The 24,444-nt window shown below is 41.4% G+C and overlaps 1 protein-coding gene across 1 annotated transcript in view; it reads right to left on the bottom strand.

Annotated features, from left to right (window-relative positions):
- Nucleotides 1-24,444, bottom strand: part of herc2 (HECT and RLD domain containing E3 ubiquitin protein ligase 2) — a 66,019-nt gene that overhangs the window by 39,426 nt on the left and 2,149 nt on the right. The window contains exons 2-33 of the mRNA XM_054603521.1: nucleotides 24,160-24,268; nucleotides 22,033-22,126; nucleotides 21,785-21,916; nucleotides 17,125-17,347; nucleotides 15,891-15,991; nucleotides 13,864-14,005; nucleotides 13,675-13,779; nucleotides 13,402-13,573; nucleotides 12,880-13,053; nucleotides 12,241-12,429; nucleotides 11,959-12,110; nucleotides 10,773-10,930; nucleotides 10,571-10,684; nucleotides 9,905-10,156; nucleotides 8,915-9,108; nucleotides 8,412-8,612; nucleotides 7,480-7,708; nucleotides 7,216-7,340; nucleotides 6,484-6,662; nucleotides 6,135-6,319; nucleotides 5,801-5,956; nucleotides 5,521-5,706; nucleotides 5,156-5,332; nucleotides 4,953-5,056; nucleotides 4,031-4,181; nucleotides 3,723-3,937; nucleotides 3,016-3,148; nucleotides 2,239-2,366; nucleotides 1,600-1,795; nucleotides 1,376-1,509; nucleotides 890-1,066; nucleotides 510-646 (exon numbers count right to left, since the gene is read on the bottom strand). Coding sequence (XP_054459496.1) covers nucleotides 510-646; nucleotides 890-1,066; nucleotides 1,376-1,509; nucleotides 1,600-1,795; nucleotides 2,239-2,366; nucleotides 3,016-3,148; nucleotides 3,723-3,937; nucleotides 4,031-4,181; nucleotides 4,953-5,056; nucleotides 5,156-5,332; nucleotides 5,521-5,706; nucleotides 5,801-5,956; nucleotides 6,135-6,319; nucleotides 6,484-6,662; nucleotides 7,216-7,340; nucleotides 7,480-7,708; nucleotides 8,412-8,612; nucleotides 8,915-9,108; nucleotides 9,905-10,156; nucleotides 10,571-10,684; nucleotides 10,773-10,930; nucleotides 11,959-12,110; nucleotides 12,241-12,429; nucleotides 12,880-13,053; nucleotides 13,402-13,573; nucleotides 13,675-13,779; nucleotides 13,864-14,005; nucleotides 15,891-15,991; nucleotides 17,125-17,347; nucleotides 21,785-21,916; nucleotides 22,033-22,126; nucleotides 24,160-24,231 — 5,087 coding nt within the window. The 5' untranslated portion in view covers nucleotides 24,232-24,268. The remainder of the gene's footprint in view (nucleotides 1-509; nucleotides 647-889; nucleotides 1,067-1,375; nucleotides 1,510-1,599; nucleotides 1,796-2,238; nucleotides 2,367-3,015; nucleotides 3,149-3,722; nucleotides 3,938-4,030; nucleotides 4,182-4,952; nucleotides 5,057-5,155; nucleotides 5,333-5,520; nucleotides 5,707-5,800; nucleotides 5,957-6,134; nucleotides 6,320-6,483; nucleotides 6,663-7,215; nucleotides 7,341-7,479; nucleotides 7,709-8,411; nucleotides 8,613-8,914; nucleotides 9,109-9,904; nucleotides 10,157-10,570; nucleotides 10,685-10,772; nucleotides 10,931-11,958; nucleotides 12,111-12,240; nucleotides 12,430-12,879; nucleotides 13,054-13,401; nucleotides 13,574-13,674; nucleotides 13,780-13,863; nucleotides 14,006-15,890; nucleotides 15,992-17,124; nucleotides 17,348-21,784; nucleotides 21,917-22,032; nucleotides 22,127-24,159; nucleotides 24,269-24,444) is intronic.

The following is a 24,444-nucleotide window of genomic DNA, read 5'->3' as shown; positions in this document are numbered from 1 at the left end:
AAAGTACAAACACTCAGACCTATAAGGACAAAAAAGTCCCATTGAAACTCATTAAAACAACAATGTTTGATCCCTATTTTTTTTTTTGGAAGTTACAGCTAAAAAAAATAATCTTTTTCTATTATATCAGACTTTAAATATAGAACCCCGACTTCTAAACTGAACTTTTTACTATTTTCCACCAGATTGAGTCATTTGAGTGGAAAATAAATCCTCCTAACATTTAGTTAACAGAGAATAATTCAAGTTTTGGAGGGGTTTTCCTAAAAAAACAACAGTTGCATTATGTAAACAGACAAAGAGTGAATAAACTAGAAAAATAGTAATCAGGACTGATGTTGGTTAAAAGATTGAACGCAGTCAAAATAAGTTTACATTTTGATTCTCAGAGGAACTTTTTTTAAAGCGATACACAAATGGTTAATACATCAATTATCTTAATAAGATTGAGGAACATTTCTTAATGTCTTTTTTTTCTTTTACTATAGATCCCAAACTTGTTGTCTTACCCGATGTTGGTCCCCTCTGGTATGACCCTCTGCCAGCCACAGAGCATTGCATACTGAACAGACGGCAGCAGGAAGCTTTTGGAGGCCAACTTCAGCATCGTGTCGATTCCCTCCAGTCTCACCTCGGCCCTCTCCAGCTGGAACCAAACAGAGTGAACACGTTAATCTCTCCCGCTTACATGTAAAGAGTGAATTATTTATATGTAGTTTATACATGCACCTTTTCAGGATCAAGTAGAGTAAAGATTTATACTCGTTATGTCAGCAAATGGTCGGGTATCTCTGAGATTTTGTAACTAGGCTCTAGCTCTATTTAGTTTTCCTACTTTACCACAATAACCTCTTAAGAAGTCAGTGCCGATCTGTCGATAACTAATCACCTGTTTGAGGAGACACTTCCTCATCTTCTCCACATCCAGCGGCTCCTCTTTCAGTGCAAACTCCACGATGGTGACCATGAGGCTGGACTGAGAGAAGATTCCCTGAACGCTGTGTTTCAGCCAGCGGTACTTCTGGACGTTGGCCACGGTGTTGAGGAGCGGATGCCACTTGTCCTGCTGGAAAAGTAAGAAAAAAATACAGGGAAGTCAAACTGTGTAACCAAAGCCACTGTTTGTCTGCAAACTAACCAACATAGATACCTGGGATAAAAGACCTTCATATGTGAGAAACAAAGTTATACTGTGTCTCAAATGCAAATCAATACCAGTCTGCATCCCTTTAACGATTATTTTTATCCTCATAACTGGCTGACAAATTACTGAGAAGAAGCTGTTTTTAAGATCATAAAACAAAAAATGGATGGCAACGTATCCGTTTTTTAATATCTTGTGAAATGTCCCATTCATTTAGCCCCATTAAAGTACCTTGGAGGTCTTGCTGGTGGGTGGCTTCCTGTCAGCAGGCGTGGGGCTGATGTGCACATTAAGCTCCTCCCCATTGGTCCCTTCATTCTCCAGCTTTGGCTCTTCTATGTCAGCAGACTCTGACTTCTTAGGCACTAAAACAAAAAACAATTACATTCAGAACCAGTTTGATTTTGAAGAAAACAAATCTGTCAGTGTGTTGTATGTTTTTTTAAATAACCCACCTCTTTTTTTCCTGCGGTCCCTGATGAGTTTCTGGGTGATCCTCCTCCAGCGGGGCTGAGAGCTCAGCAGCTTCAGTTTGGACACGATGGAGAGGTCGTTGCTCACCGCCGGACGCAGCTCATTGAACAGGAAGCGCAGACGCTCGATGACGGGGGCGCACACCTCCTTGTAGGAGCGACCTTGTTCCTGATGGGTCTGATAGAGTGGGACAAAGAAAACAAGTCAGTAAACGATACCAGTCCTTCTTGTTTCTCCTTTGGGTCAGAAATCACCTGCATAACATTTGTTACTGAGTTCGTGTAGTCTTTCATTATTAGGGACAGGTGTCTTATCAATACTGCTTATCGGTTCGGCTCGTTATTAATACTCTTATCGGTTCTTTTTGGTTATTTTGAGAGAAAAAAATACAATTATTTAATTAAGAATCAACATTTCTTTGTTCTTTTTGTATGTAAACAAACAGTCTTTCTTAAGCAGCAATACAAATACATTCTCAGCTAAACAATTAGCAAAGTGTCCCGATAGCAGAACCGATAACTCCAGACCCAATTAATACTCCGGGTTTTACTAAGTTAGAACTGAGTTTCAGGGGACATCATTAGTCATTATAGTTAACGAGCTAGAAGCAGTACTCCTACCTTGATTAAAGAACACTTGGCCTGGTAGACCATGCGGCACACGTCAATCACAGATTTAGGGAGGGACCTCTGTTTCCCCTGGTCCACACCCAAGGCACACTGACTGACAAGGGAGAGGGCGATGTGACCTGTGACAGGAAGAGAGAGGAGCGAATCATTTCAGATGAGAAGACGTAAAAGTGTTGGAGAATGTGCAGGTGTAGAGAGGAAAGATTTATATGAATCTATAACAACTATGGAAGCCCTGAGAGGCAAGAGAGAAAAATAGTCTGATTTAAATAGTTTATGATTTAAAAAAGGTGAAAAAAATATTTTAAGTTCCTCTAAAAAAATCATATGTGAAATAAGTGAAAAAATAGTTTTGGTAGGTACATTTTTCTAATTTACTTTTTTTCACAAGTTTTTGTGTTTGTTGTTGTAATACTCATTTTTGCCACAGGAGGCTGCAGAGCACAACTACCTCATGTTTCCTTCCAGGTGAGTTTTACTTTCTCCATGCGCACTGCTAGCAAGTTATGTCAATTAAAACTTACCTGGAAGAAAACATGAATGCTTTAGTCTTATTTAAGACATGAGGTAGTGGTGCACTTCAGCCTCTTGTGGCCGAAATGAGTATTACAACAACAAAAACAGAAACACCTGAAAAATCATCAGGAACTCAGGAACTAGCCTCTCAGGGCTTCCGTGCATAACTGATAACACTTAAGAAAAAAAAGATTCAAATGCACAGTTGGACAGAATTAGATCTCTCTAACAGCTCGTCTGTTGCTAGGTTACCGAGGTCTTGATGTTTGAGCAGGCAGCAGAGCAGCAGGCGGCCGACTTCTTCCACGGGGTGTTCAGGGGGGAAGGTGATGGGTGTAATGAGATGGTACTGCTTACAGCAACGCTCAATTTGGCACAGGAAGTCCTACGATGGAACGACAAACACAAAAAGTAAAAGCGTGAATAAACACCTTCAGTTTCATGTCCGATGTGTATTTATTCTGTTTAGTCCTGAATCCTGGACTACATTAACTCATATTCCATTGTTATTCTGAATATGACAATATTCAAAATTAGTTGTTATTCTGAATGGATCATTTTCAGGTTAAAACATGTGTGATATGTTGATATTCTCCAGGTTTTAGGATCATTCTCTGGACATGTATACAGCTCATTCACTATACGAGTCTCAAATCTGGGTTTTCACTGCAGTTTTTTAACAAAAAGGCCTATTTCCTGTTTAAGTCGTCTGAGTCTCGTTCGTCATCTTAAAAAGAACAGCTTGAAGAACACAGATTTCACAACATGGCTGCAGCTGGAAAAGGAGGAACAAATTAAAATCATCTAAAGGACGTATGTTATGGGGGCGTTTTGTGCTAAACGAAGTATGCATGCTGCATTTAAACTGGAGTATTATTGGAATATTCATCTTCATTATCTGCGTAAACAGCTTTGTAGGAAAACTGATCATTTTGTGCATGTAAACATTGTCACTGTACCTTGACAGTGTGGTCCTGAGTGTTGTTGTCAGCGATAGCCTGCAGGAAAGGCTGAGCGTGGTCACTGAGGGTGATTCTTCTGGAGTAGAGTTTGGCCTTGTCCGGGGTGGTGGTTCCCAGGGAGCTGCAGTGGTCTTCATCCTTCTCTTCATTGTAGTTGTAGTGGATCTGACTGGTCTGCAGGCCTCCAGAGAAAATGGACGACTGGAGCCATTCTGTGCAAAAAAAACAAAAAACACTGTTAAAAATGAAACCAATTTAAATACAGAGTTTTTCGAACTGTGTTGCTTTAAAGTCTTTGAACCCACTGGCACATTCGATCTCCATGGGGGACAGGGGGGAGCTCTTGGCGAGGTAGGAGGCGTGCAGACCCAGCAGAAGACCCAGGTTCCTCTCTGTGTCGATGAGCGGAGACGAGAGGCTGCTGAGGTCCGGAGTGGTGACCGTCTCCTGGTTGGGCTGTCGACGATAAAACACCACAGTGTCAAAGACCGGAACCAGATATGAAGAATGACAATCATTCAGAAACAAAGCGGCTTTCTTATTTGCCGGTTTTGTGCCTCCTGGATTCCAAGATCCATCCCACCCCCTTTATCTTAAAGAACATCCAAATTCCTAATCTCCATCTCGAGCATGGAGGAGGAGCTAACAGCGAGTGTTTTTCGGCACACGTAAACAAATAAAAGAGGCGTGACACACAGCTGGAATGATCTGAAACCACAGCTGGACTCCACACATGTAGCTGTTCACTTTTCTATTTATAAGTTGTATTTATATAAGATGATCAGATAAGTCTCTGTTCTAACCACATTATTTAATAACATTCACCTGATATTTATGTTTTCATATTTAAGGTAGCTTCATCTAATTCATCTGCTTTAATCCTGACATGATGTTTACAAGAGCAAACATTATTATATCAATAAGATCGTTTTCTTAAATTCAGCACCAATTAACTGTATTTAATGTTGTCATAAAGAAAGACAGGACTGTTTGTGTGTATATAAATATATACCAATCAGTCATATATAATATATGTCACTCTTTATTTGATAAAGAACTTTTCGTACAAACATCTTAGCTTCACACAATAAAATAAATGAAGCTTTTAATATATATGCGTTTGTGTTTTAAATAGTCTCCCCGCTCGCATCTCCACTGGGCGGGACTAAGACGTGAGGCAAGAATCTGGGAAATGAGACAGACTCAGTGTATCGGGACAGTTTGTACCTCCATGTATTGTCCCACGCAGAAGGCCTGCATCGACTCCCTGGTGTCCTCAAACTGCAGAGCAGCTTCCAGAGCGACCACCGGGTCCTCTCCTGCAAACTGGGCTGTGAGAGGAGAGACTGTGTTACAACAAGGATGAAGACAAAACTCAAAACCAGATCTGGTTAGTAGTCAGAAATCTTCAGTCTATTCTTTGCCCTCACCGAGGATACTGTTTCCTGCTAGCGACTGGGACTGAGCCTGGAAGTCCTTGATGTCGTAGACCTTTCCGTCGATGACCGTCCAGAAGCCGCCGTCTTTGTTGTGGTTCTCCAGGTCGGCCTTACGAATGAGGGAAACCTCCTCGTTGTTCTTGGAGCTTTGTCCTGTGAAGAAGGATCCTGCCACAGCAGAAGAAGAGCTAGTTACATTCTAAACAAATCTTCTCATCTTCACCTCGGGTTTAGGAAATTCAGGATTCTAATAGTTTCACATCGGAGACATTGACTATGGTTACTTTCACAAAAAAATTGTCTTTTTCAAATATGGGCAAAAACTGCATCAGTGTTAGACTCAATTGGTATTATACCCATAATGCCTGGCCAAGCCAGATCCTCATTGTCGTCCCTCTCATGTCCTGGGGCCAGGTGGTTGAATCGGTCCAGGTGCTCCAGGAGTCCGGCCAGCAGAGGGATGGATCCGGTCTCCTGCATGAGTCCGGCATCGATGGTGAGGAGGAGGACGATGGACACCACCAACTCAGGCAGCAGCACTCCTATCAGAGCACAAACATCCACAACTGTCTCATAAATTTGCTCAAAAACATGCAGTTCACGCTGCACATAAACTCTCAGCAGAAGAGGGATTACCAGTTAGATCTCCTTCAATAACACGAGACACTTCTGCAAAGTGGCGGCGGCCGGTGGAGGCAATGCTTGTGGCCACAGGGAGGATGTCTCCTATGTGAGTGCACAGCAGGGCGATGTACTTCTTCAACAGGGAACCGACACCCAGGAGCTCAGGGTCTGTAAAAAAACAGAGAGATCAGATGTGACAATGGCAAAAAAAAAACGTGTTGAAGTTATTTTCTTTTGATCCGATCTGTGTCTCTGATCTGTGATAGGATCTAACCCGTGACTAATGACCCGTTGCCTCACTAGTCACAGCTCTTCCCTCTTATCTGGATGTCTGGGTTGGACTCACTGTATCCGTTGACGTTCTCCGTTCCGTTGACTCCCAGGTACAGCTTGCTGACCAGCAGCCTCTGGAAGCGCAGCAGCAGGTCCAGAGACGCAGAGCGCTCCTTGCTGACATGCTCCGCCTCCAGATAGTTGGAGATACGGCGAGCAACGTCCTTCAGCCTGGCGATGGTCTGGGAGGCGATGTTCCTGCAGAGATTAGAAGTTTATCATTAAATACCAGGGATAGTGATCATTTATGCACACTTTTGCTTGGGAGGTGCAAGACCACGTAGAACCTTGTATTAATCTGCAGTTATGGTGGTCTGTATAGTGGCATGGCTGCAGCATGACTCGGGGCAAAGAGAAACTACCTCAACAGCTGCTGCACCAGCTGCACCAGAGGAAGGCTTTGCTTCCCGGCTGACTCGTAGATGCCGGTGTTGATGAGGTCTTTGTCCAGCATGGCGCGGCACCGCTGCATGGTGGAGGCGTTGGCCTCCTGCTCGTCGATCTCCTTCTCCTTCTGAGCCTCCTTCTTAGCTTCAATGTCCTGTTGTGCAAAAAAAAAAAACAGTATACAGTGAGAGGAGTTGAGGGACGTGGATGCAGAAGATTTAAACTGTTGATGTCTTGGACTATATTGGATTATAATACATCATTAAAACTACTAAGGACAAGATTTATATATGAATACAAATATAATCTTTTATTTCTTTATCACTTAAATAGTGTAAATAACCAAAGTAAAAGTAAAACATTTAGACTTGTTGATGGTTTGAGCTGATTTATAGATTGATGATAAACAATTGGTATCGGCTGCAAAAACAAAACGTGATTTGGGTATTTCTTAAAGTTATTATTGCTCCTTTTTACGTATGTTCTGATCCGATCTGTGACTCAAAAGCGTGATATGATTACGTGTTATTAAGCAGTGATCAAATAATGTCTTCTCTCTCCTCAGAGCTCGGGAAGAGCGCAGACATTTTTTTTTAATTCAAGGTGAACCTCAATCCAAAGAGAAAACTTCCTCTACATCTCACAAACAGGCATTGTCACCATGAAAACACTATGTGACAGTAGAGAGATGCATTGAACACACTGACCTGTATCTCTGCTGTGATGGCTGCGTTCAGAGCAGACTCCAACCCCCCATCAGCCATCAAGCTGCTGACCAGCAGGTCGATCATGAAGCGACGTCCAGGACTCACACTCATCTCGTTTCCAGACGCTGGGAGACAAAACAATTAATAACATTAAAACCCTGAGTCTCTGCAGTCCAAACCGCTATTTCACTTCCTATCACACTGAGAGTTAATGGACTGTTAAGTGTGTGTCATGATCAGTGTGTGCAGATGATGTGCACTCACCAGCATTAGGCAGGAGGGAGGACAACGCCCTCGCCCGCTCCTCGGCGGTGGGCAGCAGCACCGACCAGCCGCTCTGGAGGACGGCTTGGGCGGCAGCTTGCACAGAGTTGAGAACCCCGGCGTTGCTCGCTAGAACGACCACGGTCTGTTTGAGGTTGTTCAGCAGAACGCTGCCGAGACCGAGACCCAGCTCCTCTGGATCCACCTGGTTACTAATGGCTGCATGGAGCTGATGAGGAAGAGGATTTAGAGATTTGTATATATATTATTATTATGACCAGCTGAGAAGGTTTGGAGAAACTTACTGTTGAGAAAATCTAAAGCTTAGTTCATCATCGCCGTAGTGAATCGAGGCTCACGTAGCGCAGCGTTTGGTTGTGCAGCTCTGAATTTTTGTACATTTCAGACATGACTGTCACAAATATTTCACGGATAAAAACACTATTAATTTGTCTGAAGATTTTACAAAGAAGGTCAATTAGTTTTTTAGATTCTTTAGAAACAGGAGGTCTTTAACATCTACATTTGAGTAAATATTTAGCAGCCAAATCAAATAATTTACAGGATATTCAACCTTTGTTTCTTTATAAAGTTTTTAATACTTGACTTGTTTGTTGACAGGGTTTGTATAAAGGTAATAAAGTTGTCCATGAATATGAGATATGAGTTTACAGATAATAACATTTCCTCCCCAGCATTGTGAAGTTTTGTTTATGGTGTTTTACAGGTTGCACTTGTTGTTATTTTTATTCTACACAGTTCATTTTGTTTGTACGCCCTCTGGTGGTTCATAGAATAATGCAGCAAACAGCACGATGATCCTAACGCCTCTGTGTATGCTCTGAGCTTGCCCGTCATCTGCAGAGTCTGTCATACACACAAGTATAAACAAAGCTTAAAGATGCAGATATAAAAAATAAAAAAACACCCACCTGGAGCCGGAGCAGGTTGAGCGTGGCGACCACCATGCACTCCTTCTCCTGAGGGGGGGGCCAGTCCGAGCTGCCGTCCATCCCATCGCTGACCTGCCGCAGCAGCAGGTCCAGCTGCTCAAAGGTCATGGGGCAGACTTCCACCACGAAGGGAACCCGCTGCCCGACGGACCACTCAGAGCACGAGGACCAGGCGAAGCTCTGACGACAACACAAACACCGGGTCACTCGTGACCAGAGACACACATCTCGTCTGCTACGCTATTTCAGGAACTTCAGATTCCTACTATTTAAGACATCAATATATCTCAAATATGTGGTTTTTATTTACAAGATACTTTCAGGTGAAGTAAATACTGTGATATTATCTATTCTCTGTTAGATTTGTGTATTTGTTTAATTGTGCAAAATGAACTCAAAGTAAAAGAAACTGAAGCGTCAGACGTTTCAGGTTCTATCATTAAAATAATATAAATGACTAGTTATATTAAGTTATGCCTCACCTGTCCCGGTCCACAGGAGATCCCCACGATGTGTTTGGCGTTGAGCCCGGGCAGAGCCTTCGGCTGCTTCTTGTTGGAGAACAGCGTATCAAAGTGCTGCAGCTTGTCGTTGCTGCCCCAGCTGTGGACCTCCCCGTCGTCTGTGAGGGCGAGGCAGTGCGTCGACCCCACCGCCACGTCCACCACCTTCTTTCCTGCTCACAGACACGACGGACACAGATCAGTCCGATTCTGAAAGCTTCAGCATCTCAGTGACGCTTTATGTCAAAGGTCCTTGTAATTAGTGTTAGTCAATAGGTAATAAGGTCTTTATAATATGTTTATTAACATGAGTAAGTGTTAATAGCAGCATCATAAACACATTTATTGTTGGATTATAAGACATTTATAAGCACTTATAATACATTTTTCAGTTTATAGAAGTCTTTAAAAATAAAAGCCTTATGAGCTCCTTATAATTGTTTATTACAGCATTAAAACTTTAAATACCTTCATTATTATATTTTTATTTAACTATTATTTAATTGTGAAAACTTTACAAAGCTCTTTTGTTGCTTTATTAAGATTATTACAAGTTTATTTCAGTTTATAATTAACCTTTATAAGGCATTGTTCTCTCTTCAGATCTGGTACCTGCAACAAGCATAGTTAACTGCTAATAAAGGCATAATTAAGTAATAAAATAAATTAATAAAGCAAGAAATAAAATGTAATAATAGGTTAAACTCAATAAATGTGTTTGTAAAGCTTTAATTAACAATTTTAAGAAGCTCATAAGGCTTTTATTAATGTTCTTAAACTTATAAGAAACTTGTTAACAGTTTTAGAAGTGCTTAGAAATGTCTTATTATCTATTAATAAATGATTAACTATGTATAATAACTACATATTTTAAGGACTTATAAGAGCCTTATTACCTATTAACTAACGTTTATTACAACCTTAATATAAAGCGTTACCAGTATTTCTCTTTCATGACACTGAACTCACCCTGCAGACTGTCGAGCAGCTTCGGGTATCGAACGTGCTCGTCGGTGCCGTGTCCGAGGCGCTGATTGTCTCCCTTCCCCCAGGTGTACACCTGTCCGTCTTTGGTGAGGGCCACGGAGAACTGACTGCCGCAGCACACCTTCACGATGTCCAGGTCCTGCAGCTTCTCCACCAGCTTTGGCGTCTTGCAGCCGTCGCTGCCTCCTCGGCCCAGTTTACCGTAGTCTCCGTCGCCCCAGGACCAGACCTGACCTGAGGATGTCAAAAAACACGCAGGGACGGTGAATCTCAACAGTAAGGTACGATTTCATTGTCACCCTAAAGCCTTTAAACCCTGAACCTTTAGAGTCTTATCTGACCTCACCTGTTAAATGTTGAGCCTTGAGTGTGAGAGACTGTAAGGGCTTGAAATTGTGTAAATGGGGTAATTCCCCTTGGGCAAAGTCTGCAAGGATGTGGACTAACGGAAAGTGTTCTTAAAGGCCTCAAAATGTCAGAGAGAAAGACTCAAACACTCGATGATCTGACAGTGGGACAGAACTAAACCCTCATAGACTTTGCCGTGAACTCACCTCAAAGTCTGAGAGTGGAGACTGGGATTGGATCAAAACACATGCTGATGGATTTTATGGTCACAAACCCAAAAAACACCTCTCTTGTTCTTACCATTCTCTGTCACTGAGAGTGTCTGTGCATCACCGCTCCCACAGGCCACGTCCACCACCTTCAGTCCCTTCAGCGCCGTCACCAGCATGGGCGTGGTCTGGTCCTCACTGGAGCCTAGAGACACAGTCAGAGGACTCTTTCTCAGCGGTGGAGCGGATAAAAGATGTCTACGTTTATCCGGGTCGGTGCAGACGGAGCTTACCGTGGCCCAGCCGACCGTAGTTCCCTCGGCCCCACGTGTACAGCTCCCCGTCAGCTGTGATCGCAGCGCTGTACGTGCTCCCACAAGCAACGTGCACCACATGCTTTCCTGTCTGCTTCCCATTGAAGGCTGCGATCATCGTGGGCTCTTCAAGATACCTGAAATAAAGTGGACATGGCGATTAAAACGGTCCGAAGACGGTCCGAAGGATCTTTAGGAATCTTTCTGATAAAACTAAAAGTAATAATTCATGTTCACAAGGATTTTTTTAGTGTTGGATGTTTTCATTCCTGCAGTAGGTGGCAGCTGTGGAGGTCTTTTTAGGTGTAATAGCATAAAACTTTAATACAATGTCCTATATTTTGGTCTTTAATACAATTTATAATTATCTAGTCACTTCTCTTATAATGTTAATGATACATTGTGAGTAACAAACTCTGTGTTGAAATCAAAAGGAGAGCCAGAAATGTTACTAACGTTGACATCAACAGCTGTTATAAAGTACGGAGAAGAGCTGTACGGAGGTTCCATTGAGTTTACATTGTGGTGCATTCAAGCTCCATTCAGTAAAAATTAGTATTTAATGAAAGAAAGTTATATAATTATCATAATGTGTTCAAATGTCTTGTAAAATGTAGTTTTTGGTGAGAAACTTGAATAAATCCAGTAGTTTGAAAGAGATGTTTTCACATTAATATAAAATAGATAAAACTACTAATGACAAGATTCTTTTATCAAAAAAATACTTTTATATTATATTATTTGATAAGTGTGTTTTAAGGCAAATCAAATGCAAGTCATTGGCTAAAGGCTGATTAGAAATGGACTTAAGTGAGATGAACCTGTTAGGTAAAACAGATGTTGACAAACTGCATGATTTGCAAATTATATGTTACAAATCACTAAGCATATCCCAAAAATGTTAAATTGCGATATTATCTTGACTTAAGTATCATCATAATATCGAATCTAATCTGTTTGATCAATAATTTCATTCTACAAAATTCTTAAACTATCTGCTTTTGTGAATGACACAAATGCAGAAGTCCTTTTAATCTGGAGAGTTTTCATTTAGCTTCATATTAGATGAAAAAGTGAAAATGCAATAGTGGGGACTTAAGTATCTAAGTAAGGAGACTCTTATGTAAATCAAACATCAGCTGTTTTTTTAAATCTATTTTCTTACGTGGTGTCTCCATGTCCGAGGCGTCCTCCGTCACCGCAGCCCCACGAGAACACCTCCCCGTTGGACGACAGGGCCAAGTAGTGCTGCCCGTCGGGATGAGCTGCGAGCTTCACGACCTTTCTGGAGCTCAGACCGTGAATCAGCATCGGAGCCTAAAACAACACGAATCAGAGACTCAATCTGCAGCAGATGAAAGCATCAGCTTTTTGATTTTCTGAATACGTCTAGCTCATTAGAGCGGGTACGTTAATAAACATAAACCACCTGTGTAACAGAACTGACCAGGGTTGTGCTCTTGTAGTTTTGGGTGTAAACGGCACCGCTGCTGGACAGGATGAGGAAACCTTTTTCTGAACAGACAATCTGTGCGACTCCGAGAGTCGACAGGCCTTTACAGTGAATCGGCCCGTTAACGTTGGCGTAAAGCTTCCAGCCCAACAGACCCCAAGCAATCACCTCCTGCAACGTTCCCTGAAACACAAAAATGGTTAGCGATCAGGCGGCAACCTGAGCCAAAGCTTCATGTCTTAAAGCTGCATTCTCTCTGCTGTCCACCAGGGGGCGACTCCTCTGGTTGTATAGAAGTCTATGAGAAAATGACTCTACTTCTCTCTTGATTTATTCCCTCAGTAAACATTGTAAACATGAGTTTATGGTCTCAATCTCTAGTTTCAAGTCTTCTTCAATACAGCATGATGTTCATTTAGTAAATGATGCTCCATTTAGAGTCAAACAGACCATAAAGCAGGGGATGCTTTAGCCTGGCATTAATAATAATAAGATCCTGGCAACATACAAAAAAAGTTCTCAGACAGAGAGGTTTGGTTATAAACTAAGAGGAACATTTTATATAAAAATCATGGTGTTCGTACCATGGTGAAGAGCATGTGTATTTCTATTTGTGATAAAGAGCGTGGTCACCTTGTGTGATGTGGGGGAGTTGCAGTGTGGAGGGCTGCAGGGAGAAGCCAAGCGGTCCAGGTGAGCCATGATCACCACGGCTGTTTGCCGAAGGTCGATAGCCAGGTCGTTGTCCTGAGGTAAGGTCAGGTAGCGCAGGAAGCTCTCGTTGGGACTCATCTGGGCCGTGAGGATCTGAAAACCAATCAACAGCAGAAGTGCTCGTTAGCTTGGAGAAGCTACAGGAATAGAATGGGGGGCGCTTTAAGACGGGCGTTCACAAGCAACACAAGAGCAAGACTCTTATCGTCCCATCTTCAATTTGTTCCATCCATCATATTAATTTGGTTTCTAATAAGTGGAGCATGTTGGAGGATAACGATCGTCAGTAAAACTTTATTTACACTGTGATGGTTAATGATAGACTGTGGAATTAATCCACGGTTCATACGTGTGAAGAACCATGGGGAGGATGAGTATGCATCGGTCCGTTACGCCACTATGTCTAACTTAACTAACCAGTCCCAGAGGGGAGATTCTCACCTCAGCCTCCTCCTCAGGAAGCGGCTCCTCCTTGCTGCTGTGGATGTTGTGGAAGCGTTGGAGGAGGGGCAGCAGAGGGGCGCTGGTTCCCTGGGTGGAGCGCTCGTTGTCCATCTCTCTGGTGCCGCTTTCCCACAGACGCAGCAGCAGCAGAACAGCAGACAGCAGCTGACTGGAGACGACACACAAAGACACACAAAGACACAACGTGAGCGGAGAGGTGGTGGTTTCATCTGCAGCAGGATATCAGCCGGTATAAAGATGTCTGGTTACCTGAGAGTCCCTCTCTGCACAGCCAGCTCCAGCAGGATGGCTAAGGCCAGGTGCTGGTCCTGGAGAGGAATGTTGCCTTTGGTGCTGGCGGTTCCGTGTACGTCACTGGTCCCACAGAAGGCAAGACATGAGAATCACAAACATGTCTCACAACATAGAGAACTAGCGACAGATAAAAGAGAAACAAACCTGAGGAACTTTGTGGCTCTCTCGACAACTTCCAGCCACACTGATGAGACGGTTCCTTCGTCGAACAGCGTGGCTTCTGGGAGGGCTCGCAGCGCGTCCAGAGACTCCTGGAGCAGCTCGCTGCAGAGGTCTGCATCGTCTCCTGGAAAACACAAAGATCCTCTGTTTTATATACGACACACTGGCTACATTACTCCACACAGGGTTAACGAAAATATGAAGCTTCCAAGCTACAAAGCGTGAAGGCAAAACGAGTGAGACGTGTGTTGACCAAATGAATTGATCCATAATCTAGTTAAACACCTGCAGCCTTGTAATTAACTCTGAACACTAAGACTTCTTTTTTTCCACTAAATTTGTCCGTTTGAGTGAGTGTTTGGAGAATATAGAGGAAGATCTTCATTTTTAAAGAGAGTTTACACCTTCTTCTGCATGGCCAGTGTACGTGAATAGTCATGTGATATCGGTATTCAGGTGTATTAGTACGGACTCGAACATGTGTTCATTCAGCAGGTGAAAGAAAACAGTGTTCCAGGAATACCGACACACCGAGGATGGGAGGCTTAACTGTGTGTCCTGTGTGTGTGTGTGTGTGTGTGTGTGTGTGTGTGTGTGTGTGTGTGTGTGTGTGTGTGTGTGTGTGTGTGTGTGTCTCATGTTACAGGAAGGCTCTTTATTCCCTCCCAGTCCCTGAGGAGCTGCTGCTCTCCTCCTCTCATCAGCTCACTGAACAGAAACAGCATCTCTACTGAACAAGCTAACAACGGAGGCCGTTTAAACAAACGCTGTCACCTTAATTCAGATACAATCACACTGTGTGATCGATTAACACTGAGATAAACAGGTTATTTATGCTATATTACTTGTAAAATATAATTCAACTCTCATATTTTTTAGGTCACAGTCTGTGGTGTTGTTTTATTGGACTGCATTGTATTGAAATATGTTTACACACTTGAAGGAGGATTCATTTAAAATTAATTCAACACAGAAAAAAAAAGAAAACTACAGCCTACTATGAAAATATATTAAACTCCTCTGTGGCACATAGAGTGATCGTTGATTGATAAGTTTCTATTCTACATTTATCTGGAACAAACTCTCACTTCTTTTAAATTAGGACTGAAGACTTTTCTGTTTGCAGCTTAAATCATTTCTTATTTGAACATTTATTCTTGTATTTTATGCCTGTCTTATTCTATTTGAGCTTGTTTTTATTTGATTTACATGGCTCATTCATGACTGTTTTAATTGTATTTAAATGTCCTTTTATGAGGTGTTGTTTTTGCACTTTGTCTCCATGTTTTCTATGTTTATATAAAACACTTTGAATTGCCTTGTTGCTGTAATGTGCTGTAGAAATAAACCTGCTTCGCCTCGTCTAATACATTTTCCTGTAATGGGGACTTTTTATCCATTTCAGAGATAAGATTCAGAGCTACATGAACCTAAACGTCATAGTTCAGTGTCAGAAACAATGCGTGTGCAATAATCCTTTACCTATATTTCCTAAATGATATACATATCCATATATTCTATAAATAAAGTATCCTGTGATAATCTTTCCATATTTATTCAAGCATCATTGCACAATTATCTCCATTCCATTATAATTGTTGGTGTGTTTTATGTTCATATTTATACTTTTGTATATATATTTATATTGTAAATAGTTGTTAAATGTTGATGCTTACATTTGTTCTTCTTTGTTGTCTTTTTTTTGTTTATTTGTCTATTTGTGTGTATGTACGTTGAGAGCAACGGAAAGAAAGGAGTCAAATTCCTTGTGTGTGTCACATATTGCCAATAAAGCTGATACTGATGTTAATTATTATCTTAAAGCAGTAGCCATAAAACGCTTCAGTCCAGCCGACACCACAAGCTGAGGCTAAAAATGCAGCATTGAGAAACATGTCTGGTTGTTTACTCGGAGCAGCGTGTCACATGATGCATCACATTCATGAACAGCTGTCCGGCTATCAGCACCACCAGCGAGGAACAAGACGTCTTCACTGCCACATTCCTACCTGACCTCCAGGCTCGACGCAGGAAAGCAAAGGCAAAGGAGAGGGCGGCCCTGGAGCCGACTCTGGCCAGACCGTCAACACCTTTACTGGCCGGACGAGGGCTGAAAAACAACAACAAACACACACAGAGATTAACACGGGAAGCGTGTGTGTGTGTGTGTGTGTGTGTGTGTGTGTGTGTGTGTGTGTGTGTGTGTGTGTGTGTGTGTGTGTGTGTTTAAGAGGCCTCTGAGAGGAAAACACTGTGCGCATTCACACACTGAGCTGTAGGGTTTAACTAAAAAAGTAAAGCATGAATAATACCAAGAACAAACTGTACTGGTTTATCTACAGTTTAACAAAATCATTTGTTTATCAGCTTTCATAAATTACAACAAGGCTTCCTGACTCAAATAATCTGTTGTAGGGCTGAACAATTAATATAAATGTAATGGCCGACTGCTTTGGATTAAGCACCTTTGTTAAGTGCAAAATTTGTGTTAAAAAATAGCATTTAAAATAAAATACTTTGGCGCTGAAAAGACGTCCTGGTCTACACATCGTATTCTACAGACTCGACAACATATCTCTGTCACGTACAGATTACTACAAATAAGAAGGTTTTTTCAATGAAAATTAGAATAATGTAAAAAAAATATAATTACATAGTCATGTCACAATTTCATTATCAAAATAATCACAATTGGATATTTATTTAAAATAGTTCAGCCCTAATAGGTTGGTGACACAGCATGGTTACTGTTTATAAGAAGTGGCCGTAGTCATGGTGACGTCACCCATTGTTTATGGACTGATGTTTTGAAGCCTCAAGTTTAGTGATTTTGACGTCACCATCTTGTTTTACGGTCCTAATTTTTACAGTTGTTTTTCACAACCAATGAACAGGAAGTGACCATATTTGGACTGAGGAGGACGAACGTAGAGTAGAATGCAAGTTTTAAAATACTTCCGCATCGGCTTCACTCGGCAGAACAGAGTTTGGGCGGACAAATCCAAATCAAACACTTCTGATTCGGGTGTAGCAGCAACTCTGTGCACTCACACAGCATTTGTGTTGTGTTGGAGCAATAAAGATTCTGTATAGTATCACCCACTAGAATAAGACACCAGCTCATTTATGTTCTCATTACCACCAGGTGAGAGACTCTGGACACCTGGATCACCAGTGGTCACAGCACAAACCACATGCTCACACACTGACAGCCCTCTACAACCTCCATCTCCTTCCCTTTACCTCTTGTTGTCAGCAGCAGGCAGTGGAGGGCTGGGCGGGCCCTTCCAGCGGACCTTGTACTTCTCCTCCATCATGCTGTGGCTCAGAGAGATGAGGTAGCGCTCCAGGATGACCAGGCGCTGGCGGAGCCGTTGGGCCGACAGCGTGCTCTTCGCCATCTGAGCCGAGAGCCTCTGCTGGTCGTCAACCAGAACCAAGAGACAGTCCTTCAACTCGGTCTCATCTATGAACACACAAGGACGGGGCAAAGACAACTGAATCATCACAAACATAATGGAACTTATTTATCACCCATGAATACTTCTCACAGAAAATAATCTTTATTTTTAGAGAAAAATGAGAACAATTGTTCAAAATACATATAAAGTAACCATCGCATGCCATTTCTTTTTATGGTGAGACAGCTGAGTATGAGTTTTAAATGTATTAGGGCTGCATCTAATAGTTGGAAGCTTCACTCTAGCGCTGACATTTGATTTCTACATCAACCTTTGAATGCTGCAAAGCTTTATTGTTTTGCAAGTTGTGTTTGAAGTCGATATTTCTTCAACGATCTGGCTAAATTGATATAATTGGTATTATAATATTTGAAGCATTATAACATTTCCAATAACTCCAGAGTGTTGTTAAGTACAAAGTAAACAATTATTAAAAAAGAAAGATATAATCATTTGTAGAATTCACAACATGTTTTAATCTGACTAAATATTCTACTTTAATCTGTATTTGTTGGCATTTAGCCTTAAAATACTACATTTTAAACAGCATATAAAAAACAGTTTGCTGCACACAGAGGGAGGCAGCACTGACAAATTAGTTGATTAAATAAATGTTAAAGACTAACTTTTTTATTCTACAAATAAATTATTAGAGCCGTCTTCAAGTTTTAATATTTAACTTTCAAGTTTAGATGATGCACCCGGGATTTATAAGGTATTTTATGTAAGCTTATGTTTATATATTTATAATAAATAACCCACATTTATGTCTGAAGGTAACACACTGCAATAAGTGATGAAACGCTCTTCATTACACAAACAGCATGGTGTTACAACAAAAAGGGTCCCATGACACTTCAGCCTCTCATTTAGAAAATTCATCACATCCAATATTTCCCCCACCGGCCACACAACCATATTCAGAACCATTATTACAACCAGTCCTTTGTTCTGGTCCGGCTCAAGACAAAGTGCTTTATTTACGTGTCTGTGATGCAGCGCTGCAGGAAACACGAGAGGAGCCAAAATAGCAGATCAGAAATCCACTTAAGCTTCATGTAAGCCAGACTGGCCCGAGGACGTATGAACCACACTGCAGTCAGCTGTGCTCAGCTGTCACAGCAGATATGTATCCCAGTATAACTGTGTATTATACATCACTACACATGGCTGAGAAGTAACATGCGCAAGAGAACTATATCACCTAAAAAAAGAGGTAAAAGAGAATCCACCGCTGAGAGTCAGAGCTCATCTGTCACTGCAACGTTCAGATTTAAAAACAATACGTCTGAGCTCAAACTGCAGAGATCAACATGTTCCAGATATCTGACCACTCGATGGAAAAGCAGGAAGTACGCTGTTTAACTGTGTGGTTGTATGAGGTCTGAATACATAAGACAGCAACCAGATAAAGGCAAACCTCAAAGAATAAATATCCGTTTAAGTGAAGGCTGTATTTAGAATATTTTCACCTCTTTACCTTTATGACGGAGAACTGAAGCTGTTATCTATGACTCACTCCATTCACAAAAACAGTGACTCCTGGGTTCTGAGAGGTAGAATCGATGTTTTTGTGAATGGAGTCTGGTGTCTTTGTAGAGAGCATAGATCAATATAACTTCTGTTCCCCGTAGAGCTGCTCCCTCTTAGACCAAAACCATTCATAAGTCGACTTATTGACATAGTGGACTAAATTTCTTTAGTCGTTTTTTCAGCTTTTTCACACTGAATGACTTATTTCCAGGAAACTTTTGATTCTTTTAGGTGTTGAAGCCCAACACTCCTGTGTTCTGAGAGGTAGGGCTGTAAAGTCCTAGTCGACTGGTCGACTTATTGGTCGATCGTTCTGGGTCGACCAAAATTCTGATTGTCGATTTTTTGCCGTGTTAATTTCATAAAGTCGTCATCAGGAGGAAAGTACCAAGTGCTAATGGGGGTGTTTTCAGAGCCCTGTTTCACAGAAAACAGCCTGTCTTCAGAGAACACCCCCTTGTTTTCACTATTTTGGATTAGCCCAACCCACTAGAGACAGGTAGACTGAAGAAGGTCCATGTTATTCAACGTCCGGTGGTTTAATTGCTGAATATTTATTTTTATTTTGAGCGTTTCATTTAAGTTTCATTGAGTCCTCCTCTACCATCCATGTCAAAGACATCGGCAGTGTGGCAGAATTTTTCCAAAATAGATGGCGGGAAAAAAGTCGAATGTAAAATTTGCAAACAACAGTTTGCATATCACAGCTCGACTACAAACATGGCGTATCATCTAAAAACGGTAATATTTCAATATTATAGCCTATTAATATCATATTAAACATATTTCAATATTTTAGTCTAATAATCGTTTATTCGTTTTATAACTGAAGGATCCCTCCGATACACCCAGACCACGCTGGATGTTAAGCCTCCTCTATCATCCAAACGCAAACATGATATCACAGAAGGAATTGTCAATTTTATTGCTCAGGATATGAGGCCCATTGGTGTCGTGTTTAATAAAGATAATTTTCCCTGAATTGCCTTTTGTGTTTAATTGCCTTCTTGTGCTGATATCAGTATATATTTTCGGTAATCATGGGCTATTATATTGCGCAGATATGATGCTCCCCCCAAAAGTCGAGATGAAATTTCAGGGTTTCAGTCGACCAAGAATTTCTTTGGTTTTCTACAAACATCTGCTGTAGTGAAACACTGACTGTGGAGGAGAACCTCACACAGACACACTAGTAAACCCTGTATTCACTCTGCATGTAGATCCTCCCCCTCCTCCCCCACCAGCCAAAGCTTATCTCCCACCACCATGACACTGTCCCACCCAGTCCCACCCAGTCCCCCTCCAGTCCCCCCAGTAAACACAGCCTGGGTGAGAGACGCTACCCTTTTGGATTGACCACATCATAACACCTACCAAGATTACACTCCAAGGGGTAAAAATAACCACTTCAGACCTGCAGACGGCTGCTTGTCATTTCAGAGTTTCCACATCTCACGTGCCAGAATAAAACCTGCAGCCATCAGCAGGGCCTGACGGAGTGAGACCGATATACAGAGAGGGTGGCCATGTGTTGAAATGGTCAGTATCATGGTATCTAGTCGACATTTAGGTGTTGTGAAACCGTCTGCGGTCGGCGTGCTATTAATTACCCTACTTGGAAGCAGAGAAGCGTAAAATAGCAGGAGTCACAACAAGAGAGCGGAGCAGCATCGCTAGGGATGCCCCCCCGAAACCTGGTTCTAAACAGGAACCAGGTCTAAATGAGTAAAACACAGAGTATTGATGCAGTCCGGAGTTAACGGTTCTGCCATCGGTACTCTAGATGTTCTGGAGTGAGATGTCCTCGTCTCAAACCTCTCTCTGTCTCTTTGTCTTCACACAAACACAAAGATCCAAAGTGGTTCTACATGTTCCTCCAGTAGACTCTGAGAACCCTCGTTGTCTCAAACTCAATAAAAGCCTCACTAGTTGAGGAGGAAACAGCAGCAGTTTATCTCAACATCTGGACGACAAGCAGAACATCAGTCTGCAGTAATGATCAGTGTTCTACTGTTTGGAGATCAGCCGTCCATCCTCGTCCACTGCAGGTAACGTTAGTCTGATCAGAAGAACAGGATCATCAATCAAAGATCATCACTGAGATCATTGATTAGCTGGGAATGGATTTTAAAGATTTTGGAACTTCTTGTATTGCTGCTCAAGAAAGAACATTTGTTTACGTACAAGAATATTAAAGAAATGTTGATTCTTTTCTTAATTAATGTCTTTTTTTCTCACAAAATAATCAAAAAGAACCAATAAGCAGAATCAATAAGAGTCCTAGTATCACTAAAATCCTAACAATACCCGTCCCTAAGCATCATAGTAGTAGTAGTAGTAGTAGTAGTAGTAGTAGTAGTAGTAATAGTAGTAGTAATAGTAATAGTAGTAATAGTAATAGTAGTAGTAGTAGTAGTAGTAGTAGTAGTAGTAGTAGTAGTAGTAGTAGTAGTAGTAGTAGTAGTAGTAGTAGTAGTAGTAGTAGTAGTAGTAGTAGTAGTAGTAGTAGTAGTAGTAGTAGTAGTAGTAGTAGTAGTAGTAGTAGTAGTAATAGTAGTAAGTAGTAGTAGTAGTAGTAGTAATAGTAGTAGTATAGTAATAGTAGTAGTAGTAGTAGTAGTAGTAGTAATAGTAGTAGTAGTAGTAGTAGTAGTAGTAGTAGTAGTAGTAGTAGTAGTAGTAGTAGTAGTAGTAGTAGTAGTAGTAGTAGTAGTAGTAGTAGTAGTAGTAGTAGTAGTAGTAGTAGTAGTAGTAGTAGTAGTAGTAGTAGTAGTAATAGTAGTAGTAGTAGTAGTAGTAATAGTAGTAGTAGTAGTAGTAGTAGTAATAGTAGTAGTAGTAGTAGTAGTAGTAGTAGTAGTAGTCAGCCAAAACGTCTCATCTGAACCCCGTCCAGGTAGCCCTCTCACCTGGCTGCCGGCCCCAGTCCCAGGTCTCGATGATGGAGTGGTGGACAGATGTTGACGTCTCCTCCTCCTCCTTCTTCTCTTTGTCGTTGGGCTCATCTTTCTTCTGAGGTCCAAAGCAGTCGGTGCAATCCTCTGAGATGATCAAAAGACATTCTGACGTTAACCTTCAGCTCCATCAGCAAGGTTAAAATGACAACCTCAGACAGATGTGTGTAACTACAGAGTGAATGGATGCTGTGAACTCGTACCCGGGTGAGCGGATTCTTCTCCGTTGAATGTTATCTCCTCATCTTTCACCATTTCATTCCACATCTCGCTCAGTCCCTCTGGAGAGAAGGCTCGCTGAGGAAAACAGAGAGGAACAGAAAAGTCAGAACGGCACATTCATAGAATCAACTTCAGTTTGATCGGTTTGTATTCACACCTTCATGTGTTGCTTAAGTTTACACAGACAGGCTGATCACACATTATAATACCAGTGTAGACCGGTTAGCTTAGCTTGTTCTTGTGATGTTTTGTCACTTCTAAATGTGTTCCTCTCATTATCATATTTTTAAATAACCACATATCTTTTTTGCCTGTCTTTTATTCCTCTTTGAGATGTTTCTTCTGGCAGGAAACAGCTCACAGGACTAGAACAGCTGTTGTATGATAGATTATCATCGCCTCTTTGCTTTTTCAGAATCAGAATCAGCTTTATATGCCAAGTATGCGTACAAATACAAGGAATTTGACTTCGATTTTCCGTCGCTCTCATCTTACATACATAGAAATAGACAAATAAAAAAACAGAAAACAAGGACAACAAAGTAGGATAAGGGAGGCATAAACATTTAAATTATATATACAAGTATAAATATAAATATATATACAAAAGTACGTATATGAACATAAAAACACAACAACAATGCAATGGAATTAAAAGAGCAGAATGGAGGTGCTATTGCAGTATGTATGATTTTATGAGCTATTTGGGATATTATACATTTGTTTTTTCACCATGAGCACCAACCAGAGGGTTATGCCTTCACACTCTGTATGCATGAGTTTGTCATCACTCAACCTTACAGCCGTAGAGCAAACAGGACGATCCGTCTGAGACGATGCGTACAGCGATAAAGCCCAACACTCACCAGCAACATGCAGCGTCCTCTCCACTGTTTGGCTCCAACAAATGGTCTTTTTGCTCTTTGTTCTGATAAAGTCTGTCCGACATATAAAGCTCAGGATAGACAGACAGCTAAAACAAGTTTCTCCTCTGTTTACTACGGTAACGTAATCAGCACTTTTATGAAAAGTTTGAGAAAGAGGTTTTCACATTTTTCTCGAGGCGCCACATACACAGAACAAAACTCTGCATAGAGGACTTTAAACATCTGGAGTTAACACAAATCCTTCCCCGGTTTCACTTGTGGGGGTAAAACTGTTGTGCAGTCTTCATAACCCAGCTAAGACATCTAACACCAACAAACAAATATCAAATATAAATGAAAGAACAAAACAGCTGCTTCGTCATCACCGAGGTCCGACTGATCAAAGGACCCATCAGCTGTAAAGATCTGTGTCATTGTCCCAGCTGATGCACCATTCATGCTCTGCTTTATTAAGAAACACTCACAAGTGGAAAGCCAACTCTTGCTTACAAGGATCCAATGTCTTAAAAATGTCAAAAACATGTTCGCTCACAGATGACACCGGCCCGGACACACAACACTGGAGCTTTCAGCGCGGCGGAGGGCTCCGACGACGGGAAAACATGACACCGGTTCACAAGTTTACTCCTCATTTCAGAGCTCCAACATGTTCTCAGTCCAGAGCAGACGGTCTGTTCAGTGAAATGAGACGGTGGACCGGTAGTGTTGTAACTCATCCTCTCTTAATCCATCATATACTGATAAAAGACCTCATAATTACAACCAACATGGGTTTGTTTCCACAACACAGATATTTTCTTTTAAATACCTTTTCCCCTAAATGACTGTATTATTATTGGCTTCACCTCTTTACACATTACAGGAAAAACAATAATCATCTGTGAAAGCATCCTGATACAGCAGATCAGTCTGAAATGATCAGGTGTGTCAGGTTAGTTGCTAAAAAAATTGAATTTTGGATGTTTATGATATACAGTGTAAGATGCATCCACTTTCTATGTCCCCAACATGGTGCAACGCAGTCAGACTGACAGCTATTTAGAAACAACACAGCTTCTAAAATAAACTGAGCAATAGACGACTTAAAAAGATGAAAACATGCGATCTTTCAACTGAAGAAAAGATGAAAAATACTGTCAAACGTTGCAGATTTTCACACCTCCACTTCTCATCTGATAAAGCAGTTATTTCCATATGATTCCCTCTGTGATGAACACGTACCTGGAGGTCTATTTTCAGCCATTTGTCATGAAATCTCAGCTGAGCATCGAGGGTAAAAGATGGAGAAGGCATCTTCCCCTCTCCTCTCCTGGCTGCAAACGCAGCCAACCTGCAAGATAAAGAGATGGAAGGTGATTAGTTATAAGAAACATTTACAAAGTTACAGTCTGATGACAATCATCTAACAAAGGCTGACATTATGAAATAAAAACAATGGTTAACAGAGAGCTTAAAGCTGTGAACATGTATGCAAATCAAGCAGAGTTATGGAAATGAGTCCCTTTA

Source organism: Anoplopoma fimbria, chromosome 8 (assembly GCF_027596085.1).
Source record: "Anoplopoma fimbria isolate UVic2021 breed Golden Eagle Sablefish chromosome 8, Afim_UVic_2022, whole genome shotgun sequence".
Lineage (NCBI taxonomy): Eukaryota > Metazoa > Chordata > Actinopteri > Perciformes > Anoplopomatidae > Anoplopoma > Anoplopoma fimbria.
Note: the sequence above shows the minus strand (reverse complement) of the source record. Positions and strands in the feature narration are given on the sequence as shown.